This window comes from Sinocyclocheilus anshuiensis, unplaced genomic scaffold (assembly GCF_001515605.1).
Source record: "Sinocyclocheilus anshuiensis isolate Anshui unplaced genomic scaffold, SAMN03320099.WGS_v1.1 scaffold553, whole genome shotgun sequence".
Taxonomy (NCBI): Eukaryota; Metazoa; Chordata; class Actinopteri; order Cypriniformes; family Cyprinidae; genus Sinocyclocheilus; species Sinocyclocheilus anshuiensis.
The window spans coordinates 2274910-2293505 of NW_015539821.1; the positions used below are offsets into that span (position 1 = coordinate 2274910).

Sequence of the window (18596 nt, forward strand, 5' to 3'; positions counted from 1 at the left end):
ATAATTCATACCCCTTCGTTTGAAGTGTGGTCCCGAAAAATCTTCGTTTGAAGGGCTGTCTGGCCCTTCCCCTTACCCCTACCCCTCCAACCAAAAGAGAATTGAGACACCCCTACCCCTTCACGTGAACGCGCGAAACAGAGGGGTAGGGGAAAGGGGAAGGGCTAAGGGGTAGAATTGGGATTGGGCCTTACTCTCTATGGCATTACAACTACAGTGCAGCATGCTAACTCTTCAGGTTGGTCTTTGTTTATATTCAACTAATTGTGGTAAATACAGAAATTCAACTGGAAAGATCAATTTGACTAACAGCCGTACCTGAGGAGGAGTTCTCGCTCTCTGTCGTATGGAGGCAGTCCAAGCTGTTCCTCACAGACTCTTTTCGTGTCTTCATCCACCTCCCGCTCCAGCGGGTACATTGGGCGTCCAACACCTAACACAGAATAGTTCAGCACCACAATCTAGAAACCCACCAATGATTAAACTCATTTATTTGCTAATTTCACTGGTGCACACACCATTTATATTATTTTCAATAAAATGCTAAATCACATATAGGATAGCGGGATATCAAAGGTACAGAAAGATACACTTGTTAGATTCAGATTCATGCCTTGTTGTCATTCTATCTCTATATACTGCCTGCAAAAGCAGCATTTTCAGATATCAGACAGATTAGGTGTTGCAACTGGATGATAGCTACTCAGTGTTTTAAACAGGTGGCTGTAAGAGTATAAGAGCAATTTGGCATTCACGGTAACACCTAAAATACCCAATATGGTAAGGTTATACCTACAAAATATCAAGGGATGACAAATAATTTGGATAAACAACCAAAAATATCTTGTTTGTGACCATTCTTTTAATCACAAGGTTTTTCTTGAAGTTTCCAAAAGTTCATCAAGTATATCCAGTAATCTGAAAATTTATATATAGCTTGTTAGAACACACACTTGTACACACACACAAACACCAGACCTCCCGTTGAGAGTCGCTTACCCTTCATGCTGGGCATCACTCTACTATGGTGGCTGTGGGTGGGATGCCCATCTGGCAGGCGGCACGGGGGCTCTCTCTGCCTGGCAACGGCCACTGCTATCCCTACAGGGGGCTGTCGCACCTCTCCCTCCCCCTGAACTTCCCCTGAGTCCTTGCCTGCCCGCTCATTCTCCCCAGATGACGAGGCTCTCCTGGGGGGCAGGGTCTGCTTCGCCTCCTGAAGAGCATAGCTCAAACCACTTCCACTTTTGCCGTTTCTCTCATTCCTTTCACTCCTCTCCCCAGTAACTGCTCCCTGCTTGAGGCAGCCTAGGCCCCCAAACGGGCTCTTCTGAGAGAACAGCAGTGGTTGCTGGCTGCTATATTTCATCAGACTCCTCATGGCATTGCTTTCAGGTCCCTGTGGGGCAGTTAGAGGAGGAGGAGGCCCTTGGTTCCCATGTGAAGTCTGGGAAGCAGCACCCAGAGAGTTGTAAGCCTTGTGCGGTTCTTCATCCAGTCGAGCCGGGTGTCCTCGCACCTCTGAGGAGGGATGAGTGCCGGTCTGATGCCCGCTGTATCCCTGTGATGTTGACTCCATGTCCATCTTCCTCTTGTCTTGTGTGCCGTTGCCAGGCTCCAACTCTGGACCCTGTCCACCAGTGCTAGCCCTGTTACTGTGCTGCTGATGACGTATCCGTGCAACTCTCTGACTGTTCCTTTGAAGAGTACACTCAGCTTCTGTGGCACCTTTACCTTCGGATGACGCCCTGTTTGATGGACCTGAGTGGGAACAGTCCCGGAAAGGTGGAGTGCTGGCATAAATGCTACTCTTAGCTTGGTGGCCACCTTTTGTCCCCTGTGGCAGAGAGGGACGGAAGGCATCAGATTCCTCACTGCTGTCCAAGCTACATGAACGAGCTGTGTGGGGATGCTGATTCTGACTGTGTTGAACCTCGTTTGTGCGTGAATGGGGACCTGGGGGCCAGTCTGGGCTCTTGTCTGCTTTGCCATATGCATGTTGCTGCTGGGAAGATTTTCTTTGGCAGCTACTCGGAGGAGGCAGTAGGGTAGCTACTCGACTTCCACTGCTACTCCTCTCAGGAGTTTTCGTTTCTTTCCCCACACTGCCCCCAACCGCAACCATCCCACCTCCCACACCTCGACAGTGAGGGTTCCCCAGCTGGAACGGTCCACTGGTTTTGTCTCCCTGCGGCCCCACAGAGGGCACAAAGGTAGGCCCTGTCACCTCAGAGTCCCTGACAAGCCTCTTTTCCTGAGCAGTGGGCATGGTTAGTGGAGCAGGGGGTGGTGGGTAGAAAAGATCAGGGTGGGGATGATGAGGATGGTGATGGTGCGGATGACTTGGGTGCAGCCAGGATCCTCCCATGGCAGAGGCTAGGCCCAGGGGAGGGGGCATGGAATAGGGCACTGGGTGGACATGGCCCAGCATGGCACTGTGGCGAAGACAGTCTGAGGGTGGCTCACTAATTCGCATCTCTCCACTGACCCCCTCCTTGCAACAGTGACTCTCTCCGCTTGTCTGCCTGCCAGTCCCCAGAACAGAGGCCCCCGGCCCCACACAACTGGGCAGGGAACCCCTGGTGGTGGCCCCTGGATCAGAGCCATTCTGGGTCTTGGTGCTAAGCAGGCATGAACTAAGGTGCTTGGGGTCGTCTTTGTGCCGGAAGTCCTCTTCTAGGCCTTGAGGATGGTGCTGGTGCTGGTGCTGGTGGTGAAGGGTGGGAGGACCGTGATGATGCCGATCCTGCTTGGACTCTTGTTTATTCTTTTCTTTTTCTTTTCCTCCGGGTGCTACTCTTCGCTCCACTGCACCCATCTCTTTGGAGCTCTTTTGGGAAGCTGTGCTCCCAGGCTCCCTCTCATGACTGCAGGAGTCCAGCGGGTGGGCAGGGGCAGTCCTAGATAGTGATGGGAGGTTGTGATTTGTGGAGAGAAGGTGGGGCTGCGATGGGAGGCTTCGTAGATAGAAATCTTAGAAAATAAATAAATTTAGACAAATACTTTTGCAAAGTCTGTTTATTGTTGCTTGACAGAAGAAATGGAACCTCACTCACCTTTCTGAGAATCATAGAAACAGTGCTGTCCATAGAGTATGCTGCTGTTGCCATGGTGATCCAGGGGGCTCATGGGCAGGAAGGTGTGGGCTAGACTCCCTGAAAAGCGGGGATACCCTGGGGCTGAGAGAGAGAAAGGAAAGAGGGGAGAGAATATTGTCAGGATAAACAAATGTAACAAAAGAGAATGACAGTTTTGGCCTTTTGCTGTGGCTGGATGCAGGTTCATGAAGCCCTACAGCATGGTACAACCTTTCCCAGAAACCCCTGCACAAAAAAGTTCAGTTCTTTACTCAACATTTATGAGTAGTTCAACTAAACAAGAGCTTTTAGAACTTCCTTTTTACAATTACTTAATATTACAGCCTTTATATATATATATATATATATAAGACAAATAGACATACACAGATATACAAGATGCTCTTTTAACAGCTATGCATGCACATCCCACTGGTTCAGATGGAGCTAAATGGCCACTCAGTTTGACTCTGTATCTTCAAGGACACTGAACTGTGTCCTGAGATAGTGAAGGCTACAGTGGGGTGTATGTATGTTTAAACTAAGCACATGGCTGAAACCCAACCACAGAGCAGCAGAGGTCAATGGCCAGGCACACAAGGGTCATGCGCTTAAGCCGCCCACAACACAGAGCTATTATAGCCATCTGTGGTGTGTGTGTGTGTGTGTGTGTGTGTGTGAGCGTGTGTTTCTGTCTGTCAGTGAAATGGAAGTCTGTGTAAGGGTAGAGTATAACGGTGTCTTTTTGAGTGTGTGTTCCTGTGTTTGCGCAAGTATTTGTTTGAGACACCCTGTCCTTGCACACAGTTTAATTGGATGCAGTTAAAAGTTTAACGGTCTGGGGCCAAAGTAAACAGCAGTCCATAATGCTCATCCTCAGCATTCCACAGAGCCATTGTCCCATAGCCTACAATACACACACACTGTCATGACCCTATCTGACTTGACACTTTGGAAGATAAATGGACAAATGAATGCACAATATATCAGTACCAATGAATCTTCAGCCGATATTAGAGATTCTTTTGTAACCGTCAATATTGGATAGTTAATTGTGCATGTTCTTTTATCTTTAGTATTAACCAGCATGAACCAGTCTAGGCTGACCGTTTCGTGGTTGGTGAAACTGTTGAATGCACACGTTCTGAACCTTTATTAAGAATTTCATTACAGTAACAGACATTTGGCTCATGAATTAAACCTTTGTGTAACACATATATCAATAACGAGCAAGAGGGAAAAAGTGAGAAAGAGAGATGTGAACAAGGGAGTGTGAGTGTGATAGAGACGGAGCATATCATTTAGAGAGGCAGATTATGAGAGACAGACCTAAGTGTCTGTAGGTACATGTGTGGTGTGTCTGAAAGAGAGAGAGAGTGATTGAGAGACAAAGGAGGAGGGAAGCAGATCTCCCCCTTTCCTGCCTCTCTTACTAATTGACACCAGTGGAGCGTCCTGCTGACAGTGACATCACAGGGGAGTCCAGATGTGTAATATCAGGCCTTCTGGCTGCACCTGTTTCTTACAGCCACAGAATTTCAATTTTATCTACACACACATACACAAGCTCCTGCAGCATGTGCAGATACAGAGAGACGCACACATTAACCGTGAACATGCAAGACGAGGGACGGTTAGCACAGTCATTTGTAAATGCGCGTGTGCTTGAGTGCATATATGTGTGTTTACACTAGTGTTCAAACATTTGGAGTTGATAAGATTTTTTAAACGTGTTTGAAAAAAGACTCTTATGCTCGACAAGGCTGCATTTAATTTACCAAAAAATACAGTAAAAACATTAATATTGTGAAATATTATTACACTTTAAAATAAATGTTTTCTATTTTAATAGAAAAGGCAGAGCTGAATTTTCAGAAGCCAATTCTCCTCTCTTCAATGCCATATGATCCTTCAGAAATCATTCTAATATGCTGATTAGGTGCTCAAGGAACATTTCTTACTATTATCAATGTTGAAAACAGCTGTTTAATATTTTTGTGGAAACTGTGATACATTTTTTCAGGATAAATAGAAACTTCAAAAGAATAGCATTTATTTTAAATAGATTATTTTTTTGTAACAATGTCATGTAAAGTTGTTAATGTTACTTAATGCATCATTGCTGAATAAAATTATTAATTTCTTTCAAAAAGAATCTTACTGACCCCAAACATTTGAACGGTATGTGCAGTCTTAAAAAGGAGACAGAAAGGATATGAGAACTGAGTAGACCAGACCAGACCAGACAAGACCAGACCGCCACAGTTGAGGTCAGACCAGAAGAGAGAAAAGAAGAGGAGGCAACAATCACCACCCTCGCTTCCACAATTAATTTAAATGCCAACAATTAGAGGAGAGCGGCACGGCAGTCTGAAAGCAATCACACTCTAATGATGAGCAATAAACGCAGTCCAGCACAGACCATTACAGAGAGACGAGACACACACATACACACACATAACTAATCAAACACACTTATTGTAAACTACAGCTCCCCAGTCTGAATGAAAACTGTATTCATCTACATGAAGAATGACGGAGCCACAGGAGCTCAGTGTGCCAGATCAAACTGAGATTCGGATCAGAAGCCAAGACACTGTTTTTGTTCTGTAAGACTGAGAAGCAGTGAAAAGTACAGGTGGGGAGAGTTGGAGGATTGGTAATAACTAGTCAATCTGTTCCAATCATTAAGAATCTCCCTGTGTAACTCAATACCAGCTCTACCGGCACCCATGACACAGTTATATGCCTTTACATGTAAGGCACAATAAAGCGCATCAGATTACAGCCTGTCATGTGCATGACAAATTCAGCATCCATGTACAGTACAAAACCCACTGCATGTCGTGCGACCCACTGGAAGAGGCCAATGGAGACACACACACACCTCTCTAATCATATATATGTGAACAAAGATTCCTGACAAAGAAAAGGGAGTGAGAGACTGTGAGAGAGACGCATGTCTCTGTTACAGTTCATTATTACCGCACCTTTTCTTTAACTTTCTCATTTTATAGATATTTAATATTTGTTATCTTGATAATCTATTTCTTGCTGATTTGCTTTTACTTAATTGACTTAACTTATTTTGTTTTACTTAATTGATAATTGTTAATTAAAAATATATTTTTTAAATGTATTTATTTTTATTTGTAACGCAAACATTGTTATTGGCATTTTATTTTTGCAATACATATTTTGTCATGAAAATAAAAGTTTGTCATTGAAACTGATATCAAGAGAAAGAAAGGAATACAATATAAAAAGAAAACAGGACTGTCTCTAACATGCCCATCTAACCCTCTAATTGAAGCGAAGTGGCAGAACGAAGCAGGCAGACGAGGGAGGAGAGAGCAGAACAGAGAGGTGAAGAGGAGAAGGAGAGGAAGGGATCTTGTCGGCTCCATTAATTGTGAGATGTGCTGAATCAACAGCTATAGAATGTGGCCACTTTGGTTGCAGGAAAAAAAAGATGCAATAAAGCCACACAAGGCCACTTTACTTCAAAATCTTTGGTAAAACCACTGTAACGTAAGGCCTCAGGTGCCTTATTGCTTTAATAAAACGGCAAGAACAGCAACACAATAAAAGATGCAAATGTTCAATAAATTATTACATTTATTGTTACATGATAATAATGATTATAATTGAAATAAACCATTATTTTTAGCAAGTTATATAGTTCATTAGCCTAAGGGATCATTCACATAATAAAAAATCTAGTTGGAGAACAATGGAATGAGATAACATGCAGCTGAACTGATTTATCGAGGCATTTAAAAAAAAACTTGGTGCTAACTGTTTTCTATTTCAGAATATTCTAACTGTATTCTATCGTCATATATTCTAAAATGTAATTTATTCCTGGGACAGCGAAGCTGAATTTTCAGTAGCCATTAACACTAACTTCAGAAATCATTCTAATATGCTGATTTGCTGCTTTCCTATATATATATATATATATATATAAATATAGAGGAAAGGAGATGGAAAAAAAGATAATGAGAGATGATGGGTTATCGATAATCAATAGTAAGAGAAGGTGTTACAACCTCAAAGTAACAAATGTTGGAAAAAAGTTTTAAAAGAGAAGAGGACTGGATGGAGTTAAAAAAATAGAAAGGGGCGAACAAAAGCATTAATGTAGAGGAAGAGTGGTTCAGTACATGAGAAAGAACTCAGGTGTTGAATGAGTGAGAGATAAAAGAAAGATGGACAATGAGATGGAGGGAAAAAGAGTATGCATATGAAAAAGAGAGAGAGAGTCTCGGGTGGCAGATCTGTGTTTTGGCTGGGCGCCCGACACTGGAGTTTGGCCAGCTGGCAGCATGCCGATTGGGGCTTCCTGGATTCAGTCCTTAAAAACAATCATTTGGACAGAGAGTGTGTGTGTGTGGGAGAACATATATTTGAGCGGGTTTACATGAGCTACTGTAACCAATTATTTTCCTCTTACACTCTCATTTATTATGAAATATACAAACTGTCTCCATGTCTTTTCCCAGGATAAACACACACACACACACACTCACAGTCACTGCATGCAGCATGCCAAGCCAAGCCTGGCTTCCTCCACCAGCTGGGACTTCAAAGGTGAACCCCTCTCTGTTGCTTTGAGTCAACTCCCTTCTCTCTTGCACAAACGTAGTGCACAGACCTACCTAACACCTTTACACACATGCAAAGTATAAAATCTTAGAGCTTTTGCTGTTCCGACTTCACTTCTACCTGCTCCAGGCATTTTACATTAACATCCAGCGAAGCACTCAGCTGTGCGGTTAATGCCTCTCACAACACTTGTTTAGAGGATTTAGAGGGCGCAATTGTGTGTGAGTGTGTGCGTGAAAGAAAGAGGGATAAAATAAACACAAGCATCCTTTGGTCAGGCACAACCTGATGTTTCTCAGAGGGTTCAAGCAGATGGGAAAACAGGTGTCCAGGTTGCTTTTAACTTGATAGTGATGGGTGTAGCCTTTTACAGGAAAACATTTATGGAAAAAGTTCCATTAATTCTGGAACTTTTAATTCTAAATACACTCTGACAAGCTTGCCTAGAATTAAAGGGACAGCTCACCCCCAAAATGTACTAATCCTCATGTCATCTGTGGAACCTAAAAGAAGAATGTTTTAACAATATCCTGGCCACTACTTTTAGTATAGTGAATGTAAACGGGGCTGTCAATTTCCAAAATCACAAAAAGGAACATGAAAGTATCATACACGTGATTCATATAATTAATGAGCTGTATTCTATATCTTTTAAAATCATATGGCAGCTTTATGTGTAGTCATACTGTATATGTCATATACATAAGTCATTATTCACTGAAAATCTTGACTTCTGCCTTTGAGAGTTCATGCCAGACAGAATTCAAATGAATCATTTTTTCTATGAACGGTTTTATTTAGTTTGTAAAACAAGATCCAACTCAAAAAACTATTTTGTGAAACTGGATTCGGTTCTCGAATTCAATTCACTCATTCGACTCAGACACAGCACTGAAAACTGGCATGAAATGAAAATAAAAATACATATTATTGATCTAATTGTGAACAATTCATCCATGCACTTCTTTTTTTTTACCTCAACATTTTTAATTAAAATATCTTAATCGTCATCCAACCGATAGACAGAAGCAAGTCCCTGCCCTACATTTTTTTCTTTTTCATTTCATTTCACTCGGATGTACATCAAAATATGGAATAAAAGATTTGTCACTACTTCCATAACACTGCAACTTTAACCGCTCACCTAAGGGGAAGATTATCAGTGCGTAATGACTTAAATTTCAGTCTATCTGCCACAAACTATTATACTGAATATCACAGGTGTCATGTGAACCACTTATGTTGTTTTTATGTCCTTTCCGGAGTTTGACAGTTATTATATATACTTTGCATAGATAACGGTTTGAGTCCACTCCATATCTTGTGTTTTGGAAAACACACACCATTGACTGATCTGTCTGCCATGAGGCGGTTGGGCGTTTAGTTATATGGTTATCATTTAGGTTGAGCCAGCATGTCTCATCGTTGGCTCATTTCTATGATATGACTACAAACACAAATTTTCTCAGATACCCATTTACACACACATGCACACACACCTGACCGGGGGAGATAAAGGAGGCACTGAAAAGCGGTGCCTGACCACAAACTGTTCATAGCCAAAAGAGGAGCCGTGGGGCCAAAAGGCAGAGAAGACACACACACACACACACACACACACACACATGCTTAACAGAGTCCGGAAGCCAGCACCTCCCTGTGGTGATGCTTCTAACCCTCAGCATCTCTCAGTTAAAACCGCATTCACGTACCCACAGAGATGCACACCCCATGTGTGAGTATCGGTTGTCTGAGCAGGAAGTAGACCGTTGCTGTTGGGTTTAACCGTAAGGGTCACTAGACTCCTGGGTCTGGCTGAGGAAACCCCACATCGGCCCCCCAAAATAGTGAGCCTCTAATGTTGAACATCATTGCAACGTCCCTTTGCAGTCAGGTGGCCACACGACTGTAGCGACCAGCCCAACTTCCCCATAAAATCCCATCACAATAATGCTCAAAATGCATTTCCTCACCTTTCCTTTCTTTTTCTTTTTGCTTTTAAGATAATTTACTAAATTGCCGACAGACATTACAGCACTATGCTCATAAAGTTAATGAATATTAATTAACAATTTCCCAGACCACAGAGGAGAACCCGTTGCATCCAATCAACTAACGCTTTTCTCTCCTGTCCTCCCCCTTTCACCCCCCTGGCCTAATGGGCCAGGTGGGGCATCACATCATCCAGTGGCTGGACCGTCTCCAGGGGAACGAGGCAGGGGTAATTGCATGACTCGTTTTGATGACATGCTTTTTATGCAAATGAAGGAGGGAGTGCAGGGACACGGCTGGGGGAGGGGGCAGATCCACCCAATCAGCTGCTTCGAGGGGCTAAGCACAATTAAAGACTGATTCAGATAATGAGCTCTTATCATCATGATGGGGCCGTTTGCATCATTATAGACACATTCTGTTATTAATATTATTGTTCTTAGTTTTATTATTATTATTTTTATGGTGGTAATCAGAAGCATCATCGTTATAGTTTTATTTTTTTATAGCTTATTTTTATTGTTGTAGGGTTATTGATGGTTTATATAAAGCTCCGTGTGCAGCAGAATATGCACTAGATTGGCTATGCTGCTGTATTTTTTACCCTCTCCCTCTAACTCTATCATTCCGTCTCGCGCGCGCAGATTTGTTCAGTCATTCAGTTACAGTAGCGCTGGGTGCCAGCAGTAACACCACTGTGTTCGCTGCCAACCACAATTACTGTTCCATTCTGCCAACTGCCAAGAGCTCCGCAGATACAGAGCAGTTAACCCACACCGATACACACACACATACACTTATACGCGGTTGTACACAGATCTGTGAAAATACCAATAGCAAGTGCTCAGCTGTGCATACTATTTAAAAAGAACAGCCATGTGCGCATTTTAACTCAAATACATGCTATGCTCACACACACACTTAAGACATAGACATTTATATAAAGAGATATATACATCCAAAATAATATATTGCACATTATGGACAGTCTAAATTAAAATTAAAAGCAGACTGAGTGCTTGTAAGTGGAAAAACACATTCAAGATCATATATAAAAAATAGAAATGAAGAAAGCAGTGCACTAATATAGCACAGCACACTGACTCTCAAACATATTCTAAACTGTGCTTTTGTCCATGTTAGGTTATGACTGCTATAGAAAGCATGCTGGGTGTTTCTACAGTGCTAGTATAGAAGAACCGCATAGTACAGACTGACAGAAAGATATGGATGGATGGATGGATGGTACAACAGATACTGCATATAGGATGATAGATAGAAAGAGAATGATAAACAGATAGATATGGCATAAGAACGATGAATAGAAAGACGGATGAAAAAGATGGATGAAAGAACTATAGATACTGCAGAGATTATGATGGATGGATGGATGGATGGATGGACGGACGGATGGAAAACTACAGATACTATAGACTGCAGATAGACAGATAGAATTATAGAAAGAAGATTGACAGACATAACAATAGACATAATTATAGATAGAAAGGATAGATAGAATAATACTTAGAACTGTAGATAGAATGAGATAAAATTATATTTAGAATGACACACAGAACAGAGAAACAGATAGATATATCACCTTCATGTGAGTGTGGGAACCAGATCTGTGACGGGGCTGTGGAGTGAGGTCCAGAGCGATAGGGGGGAGAAGAGGGGGATGATGGGGGTCCGCTGGGGGGGGAGGGGGTTGATCCCAGACTACTGGCCAGAAACGTTCCCATGAAGGAGGCAGAGGAGTTCCCTATCAGTCCACTGCCTGCAGGACAAAATTAAAAAATGGTTAAATATCAGGCCAATCCTCAAAATGACAGTATTATTGAATTGAATTATTGAAAATTATAAAGTGGACCTCCACAATTACAGTGCAGCCATTATAAAGAGACAATACATGAACATTCAGCCTAAAACAATCGTTCTAACTAAATTAGACAGAAATAGAGTGCAAATGTGGGGAAAGACTAAACGAATTAACAAGAATAAAAGTTAATGAGAGATACAGACAGAGATACAGAAAGACAGAAAGTGAGGGTATGAGATGTTAAAAAGAAAAAGAGAGAGAGTTTTGGAACATAAGCACACAGTCTATTCTAAAACATGGTTCATTAATGAAGTCCCTGTGATCTCTCTGCTGTAGCCCCTATCTCTCTCTCTCTCAGACACACACACACAATTTGCGACAAGACCTACAAAAGAGAATAAGAAACAGGCCATAATATACTCTCATCCAAATAATGATTACCACATGTCACCCAAAGGTGGGCTTCTGTCTGACAAGTCAGCAGGGACAAAATAATGCTAAATGCTAATAACAAACTGCAACAAACCACAGTTAGCACAGAAAACAATATAGACTTTTAAAATGGACTTGACCTGAGTCCTGAAGCAAAACCATGTTGAGAACCATTGACCTGCACATCACCCAAAACACAGATGCAAACAAAAGAGAGAGCAAAAAAGAGGGTGATGGAATGATAATGAGGAAACCCTGGATCGAAGAGCATCAAAAAGATACAACTTTATTCATCCCTGAAGGAAAATATGCAAGACTTTATACATTCAAGCCAACAAGGGTTAAATGAAATCCATTCAACCCTTGCACAATACATGCACAATACATACAAACCAAACAGACGGTCATTATATTTCCACACACATCTTTTGTTTTTCTCAACACCGACAGAAACAAAGCGAATTTGCAATGCTCCAATAAGCTTGATTAACCTATATGCTACAGACGCATGGCTTTAATAAACGTTAGACATAATATAATTTAAAGATAAGGCAGCTCACCAGAGACGATTCGCTCATGGTCCGATACAGCATATAGAGTCATCAAATCAGCCTATTAAACATGGAGCTTAATAGAATGATTTGCGCTTAAAACGATGTCTGCACAACATTTACAAGATTAACAGCATTGTATTCTAAGCAGATGAAAAAAACACCACACGTGATGTTAGTTTCAGCTCATACCGCTGTGGTTTCCTGTGTGTCTCCCCTGACAAAGACCTTGCCCTTGTGTCCTCTAAAACACCACCAATTAAACAGCGAGGTGAAGGCAAGTGCGGTTTCATTTCCTAAACTGATAAAAGTTAATTAACGTGGGTGAGAGGGATGAGGTTAAGGAAGACGTTTATGGGTGTGAAATTACTAAATGACTGCTCTCACAAGATAAACAGAGCACCAGGCCACAGCTCAAGCCCCAGGCAGAAACGACAGCAAGCATGGGGGGAGTCAAGGAAGCAGGAAAAGAATTCCAGTGGAATTACAGGTCTGGAAAGACGTTAGGCCGCTGGTGCCGGGGTGGATGCTGGGATCACAGCCGTCAAGACACTTTGTCTCCTCTCACCCACTCACTCGCCTCAGGATGAAAGCTGGCTTTTTGCAATGGTCTAGGAACAGTTTCCCGCTACATGAAATGGTATAATCGAAGCTACAGAATTCCCAGCACATTACAGTCATCTTCTCCTCCCAAATGTCCCTACTACCTTCCCACGGGCTTTACTACCGAAATGAAAGGCCTGTGTTTTCCAGCAGAGCTGCAGTCACTATTCACCAATGCCTTATGGGTGTGGTCTCTTCAATTCTGGCAAAATCCACCACAAGGTCTTTTCCAGTCGACAGTTAGGCAAAAATATAAGACGGTGTTAATTTTTCTATGTGTTTTTGTTTTAGTCATAGTCTTTAAATTATTCAATATTTCATCTTATCACATTTATTAATTATAGTCAATTTTACTCAGACTAAAACGGCATCTAATTAAAAAAAAAATTCAACAAAATTATTTTGTTGACGAGAAAATTCAATATTTAAACAATTTATATTCATTTAAACTAGATTTTTATTGAAAAAAAAACAATCATAAAACAAAAAATACATTTCGTTTTCATCTCATATTTTCACAAACTGTATATTTCAATTAAAATTGATGCACATTTTTAATCTCAATGAAATTTAAAAAAAACTTTTTTGACAGTAAATTTGTTGACAAGATTAACATTTAAAAAAATGTATAAATCATTTACTTGACAAGAAAATTTAATATTTAAACAATTTACATATACATTTCTAAAAAATAATAAAAAAAACAAAAACTTAACTAGAACGAGAACTGTATATTTTAATTAAAATCTACATTTTTCATCTCAACAAACATTTCCTTAACTAAAATTTTAGTGCAAGTTTGTTGACAAGATTAACCCTGCATTTTATAAACACAAAAATAAATACAGTGACAAGTAAATTAAACTAAATATTTAAACATTTTACATTAAACTAGACTTTGCCAAATAAAATCTTGTGCTTTTCACCTCATATTTAACTGTATATTTTAATTAAAATTTGTATACATTTATATAAATCTTGACGAAAAAACATAATAAATTCTTAGAAAATTGGTCAAGATTAAAACTGCATTTTATGGAAAACATTGGAAAACCACAGCAGCCGCTCATTCTGCCCTCCTAGAGACTTGAAAAAGCTAAATATTAGATCTATGATTAATTCAATGAAAATTAATGAAAGCAGAAAAAAGGGAAACCTGATCCACCCTGGCCTGGTTTAAGACCATACGTGACCCTGCATGATTCAACTCTGCCGGCCGGTATGGATAGCCCGGCAGTCTCTGCCTCAGACAGCACACCCACAGATTTCCGACACTGACCGTCTGATGGATACTGAACACAAAACTAGAAAGCACTCATGAGACTCACAGCAACACAGGGTCGGTGCACACAGGTTCAGCCTGGAGGGAAACAAAACCGTGTTTACAAGGCACCAGGTTAACATTATGAGCTTGAGAGGATGAACTAATCACTGGATTTTCATCTAAATGGCACATAGAGACAAAAGCGAACTGTATGCAGAGTGGACCAGACTTTACACCATAAGTCAAAAGTCTGGTTTGCACTACCCCCACTGTACTGAACAGCATATAAAGCCCTCGCTCCTCCTCTACGCCCTCCGCCAACTTCCCTTTAATAAAACGTTTCCTCTTGTTTGCTTTGCTTTATTGACTTTTTTCTCTCTTTTTTCCTCTGTCTCGAGCATGCCGTGGGCCGAGCGTCAGCTGCAAAGGCTGAAATTATTGCCTGCACCCCATCCTACTAACTTCCCCCCTCCTTCCACCACCTCTAATAAACCAAACTGCAGAAATGAAATGCTGTTGATACATGAACAGAGGGATTGGAGGAAAGGAAAGGATGGTGGGAGGTCTGAAAAGAAACATAGTTGCCATAGTTGCCAAGTCCAAACGGCGTGTGAGGGGTGGCGCGCTGAACCTGGGGAACCCCATTCGCTGTGAAAAAAACAGCAGCAGAGTCATTGCGGCGGGAATACAGTGAGCTACGAAAGGATGATGCTGTCTTGTCAGGCGGATCCCCAATGGGAATGTGTGTTTATTTACGTCCGTGGTGTGAAACACGGCTGAACGAGAGAGTGACTCTTGTGTGAGCGCTTAAGGAAATCAGGTCATGTGCATACTAATCGCCTGATTCCAGGCTCAGAGCGACATTAATCCAATTAAGGAATTAAAAGGAAAAATCCTGAAGAGTGGGAGTCCAGAGTGTGTCTGCCACACACAAACACACACTCACGTAACCGCCAATTGCACAAGTGCATGTTCAGCCTTGTCATCAAATGAGAGTCCCCCAGCGCTGCCCTTCAGTGGAACAAGACTTGTGTGAGAGACCAACGGAGAGAGAGACAGAGAGCATGATGGGGGAAAAAAGTCAAGTCAGAGGTTTGGATTATGTGTTACTTGTTTAAATCAGAGATCCAAATTAAGTGCAATCCATCAGCAGACACAACAGCTCGAGGTTCTAATGGGTCTGTGTGTATACATTACAACAGCTGTCTCTCTCTCTCTCTCTCTCTCTCTCTCTCTCTCTCTGTGAGTCTCACTCTCTTCACAGGAGGATGTTTATGTCTACTGGTGCTGAGTACTCAGTTCAACATATAGAGATAATACAAGTGCTGCTCCAACTACAGTGGAGAAAAGAATAGAGATCTTCCTAAACTAGGCTATGTAAAATTCCCTAATTTTATATTGTTCAATTAAAACAATAAACAAGCACACACATACATAAATTATACCGTTTATGTCAAATAAAAAATAAAATATAATAAATAAATTGATGTTTTGTATTTAAAATTGTACTGTAATAAAAAATTAATAAATAAATATATAGACAAATAATTCATAAAAATGTAATATAAAAAGCTAAATATTATTGAAAACATATATTACAAATTTATAATTAATATTTTTTATTTAGTAATATATCTCCGCATACATACATATTTGAAATAAATGTTTTTATACATTTTATATTTTCCTGTAATAAATAAATAAACAAACAAATAAATAAATACATTCATAATGTATAAAAAAAATACAAATAAAAAAAATATAAAATGAACTACATATTTTTATTATATAAAATGTATTTTTGTAATATATTCATGCATGCACACATAACTATAAAATATAACAGTTTTAGATAGTCGAGGCAAAATAAGTAGGTATACATTCATTTTAATTATTGTCAATAGATTTGAAAATATTACTGGCACTAATAAACAGAATGGGAAAAAAGTGAAATACCTGATTCTGATTGGTCAGTCTGCTGTCAATTATTTTATATAAAGACTGCTAAACTATATAATTTACAACACTCAATTTCCAATATAGCTGTGCCAGTTTCATGTCTCTTCTATCACTCTGTATCCTCCTTCTCTTCACATAATAAAACAATTTAACTCATTCTCATCAATATTGTATGGCCATTATTTTTACTCTGTAAGTAGCTGTGCAATAAACGAGATGATATACAGTCAGCCAGTCAATATTGCAAAATAATCTCTGATAGGATGAACAGGATCCCGGCACATATGGTACATGGATCCCGTACTTAATTTAAGAACAGCGGATATCTCTGCAGAGATAACTAGGTAAGCATGCAAATCTGAGTGACCAAGCAAGCAGTAGGCAACCTCCACAAAATCACAAATACAAAAGGCCAACTGTAAATATCATACACACATACACATTGTAGCTACATCAGTGTGAGAGCTGGAATATGTCATAGATGGCAAAGCTAGTGGAGGATGGGCATGAGAGACTTCATATTAAGGGTTTTGTCAGGGGAGTGGTTACCGCATATGTGTGTGTGTGAAATGGGGGAGTGCGAGACTGTTTACACAGCTGGGTTCCACGCTCTTACACAACCCCACATCTCGTTGTCCCCCAAAACATGTGCCACTCCAGAAAACCCCAATATTTTCTAATTTCACAGTCATAATAAATAGCCTTTGGGAGGGAGGAAGGGCAGGGTCTGCAGAAACAGCACACTTCTCTCACTGCCTTTTTGTTTTGCGTCTCTATGCCGTGACTCAGTCAGTTTGGGATCGTGCCATACGAGAGGATATTTTTGAAGTCGTTTGGTTTTGGCCCGATCACTTGTGCGAATGAGTCTAAACTGACAAGGGAGTATTTAGGGTAATCCACATGTAAAAGTAGCATTAGTCATTAATAATTTCTGTTCCTAAACACAAAAATGGCAGAGACAGGAAGGATTTAAATGAACATGACACTGAATGTATAACCCCGCTCTCGCTGGAGGCCTATCCCCAAGTTGCGCTCTAAAATTACACTCGTAGGAATGCTGCTGGAAGAAATATAATAATATAATAGTTTTGCATGATGAACAGACTGAAATTTAAGTCACTGATAATCTTCCCCTACAGTGAGCTGGTAACTGCTGTAACCAGATCACTGAGTCAGTAAGTTTAACTCAAGAATCAGATCAGTCCAATTGAGTCAGTTGGAACAAATGATTCATTCGGATCATCGGTTCTCTCATGAACTTGCCAAGGAAAGCTAGAGCAGATGTCAAGGTTTCAGTGATTAACAAGTCAGTTTCTCACACATGATTTTTGTCATTTCAATAAATTCATAGTAAAATAAATAGTAAATTAAATGTATTTTGTGTTTAATAAAATACAATAATAAAAAGGACAAGATTAAGATCATACAACAATATATGTGGAGCATAAATGTACCTACTATCCTCAGGGATAACGTCTCTAGGTTACGTATGTAACCATGGTTCCCCGAGGGAACGAGACGCTGCGTCGAGATCGCTTTGGGAACGCCCCTGCGTGACCGCGTTCTGAAGCACGTGTAAAATCAGTCCAATGGAGCAGCGAGACGTCACGAGCGGGGTGACGTGAGCGCCAGGAAGTATAAAAGCGCATCTGGCAGAGCGCAAGTTAGCTTCGATGAAGTAGCGCCTGGAGGGATACAGGGAGTATGGCAAAGAGACGCAGTGTCTCGTTCCCTCGGGGAACCATGGTTACATACGTAACCTAGAGACGTTCCCCTTCAGGAACTCGAGCTGCGTCGAGATCGCTTTGGGAACGAGAATACCCACTGTGCCATACTACCAAGTCCCTGCCTGTGTGTGTATCTTGCGAGCACATCACGAAGAGAGAACTTGGGAACCTGGGGTAGATGCCAGGTCTAGGTTGTAAAAGCGGACAAAAGTGTGCGGAGAGGACCAGCCCGCCGCAGCACAAATGTCCTGCAAGGCCACACCCAAGTTGAAAGCCTTGGACTTTTTGGCCGCCATACTCCTGGTCGAGTGCGCTCTGACCCCCATAGGAGACGGGAGGCCAGAGGACTCGTAAGCTAGTGAGATGGCCTCGACCACCCACCTACTCATGGTCTGCTTGGTCGCCGGAGATCCTTTCTTAATAATTCGAGACTGTGGGGCTGTAAATACAGGATGAGTATGGTTTCTGCCACGATCTTGACACCTCCTTATTTTTTAGCATGGAGATCGGGGAAAAACGGAAGGCCCCGTTGTGAAGGCTGTGATCTGGATTTCAGAAAACGCT

At 41.2% G+C, this 18596-nt stretch overlaps 1 protein-coding gene across 3 annotated transcripts in view; it reads right to left on the reverse strand.

The window, feature by feature from the left end:
* The window catches only part of LOC107684084 (BAH and coiled-coil domain-containing protein 1-like), a 112272-nt gene that overhangs the window by 35401 nt on the left and 58275 nt on the right, over window positions 1-18596 (reverse strand). For all 3 annotated transcript variants that reach the window (XM_016480250.1, XM_016480251.1, XM_016480249.1), the window contains exons 3-6: window positions 11278-11454; window positions 3057-3179; window positions 1000-2973; window positions 319-433 (exon numbers count right to left, since the gene is read on the reverse strand). In XM_016480250.1, coding sequence (XP_016335736.1) covers window positions 319-433; window positions 1000-2973; window positions 3057-3179; window positions 11278-11454 — 2389 coding nt within the window. The remainder of the gene's footprint in view (window positions 1-318; window positions 434-999; window positions 2974-3056; window positions 3180-11277; window positions 11455-18596) is intronic.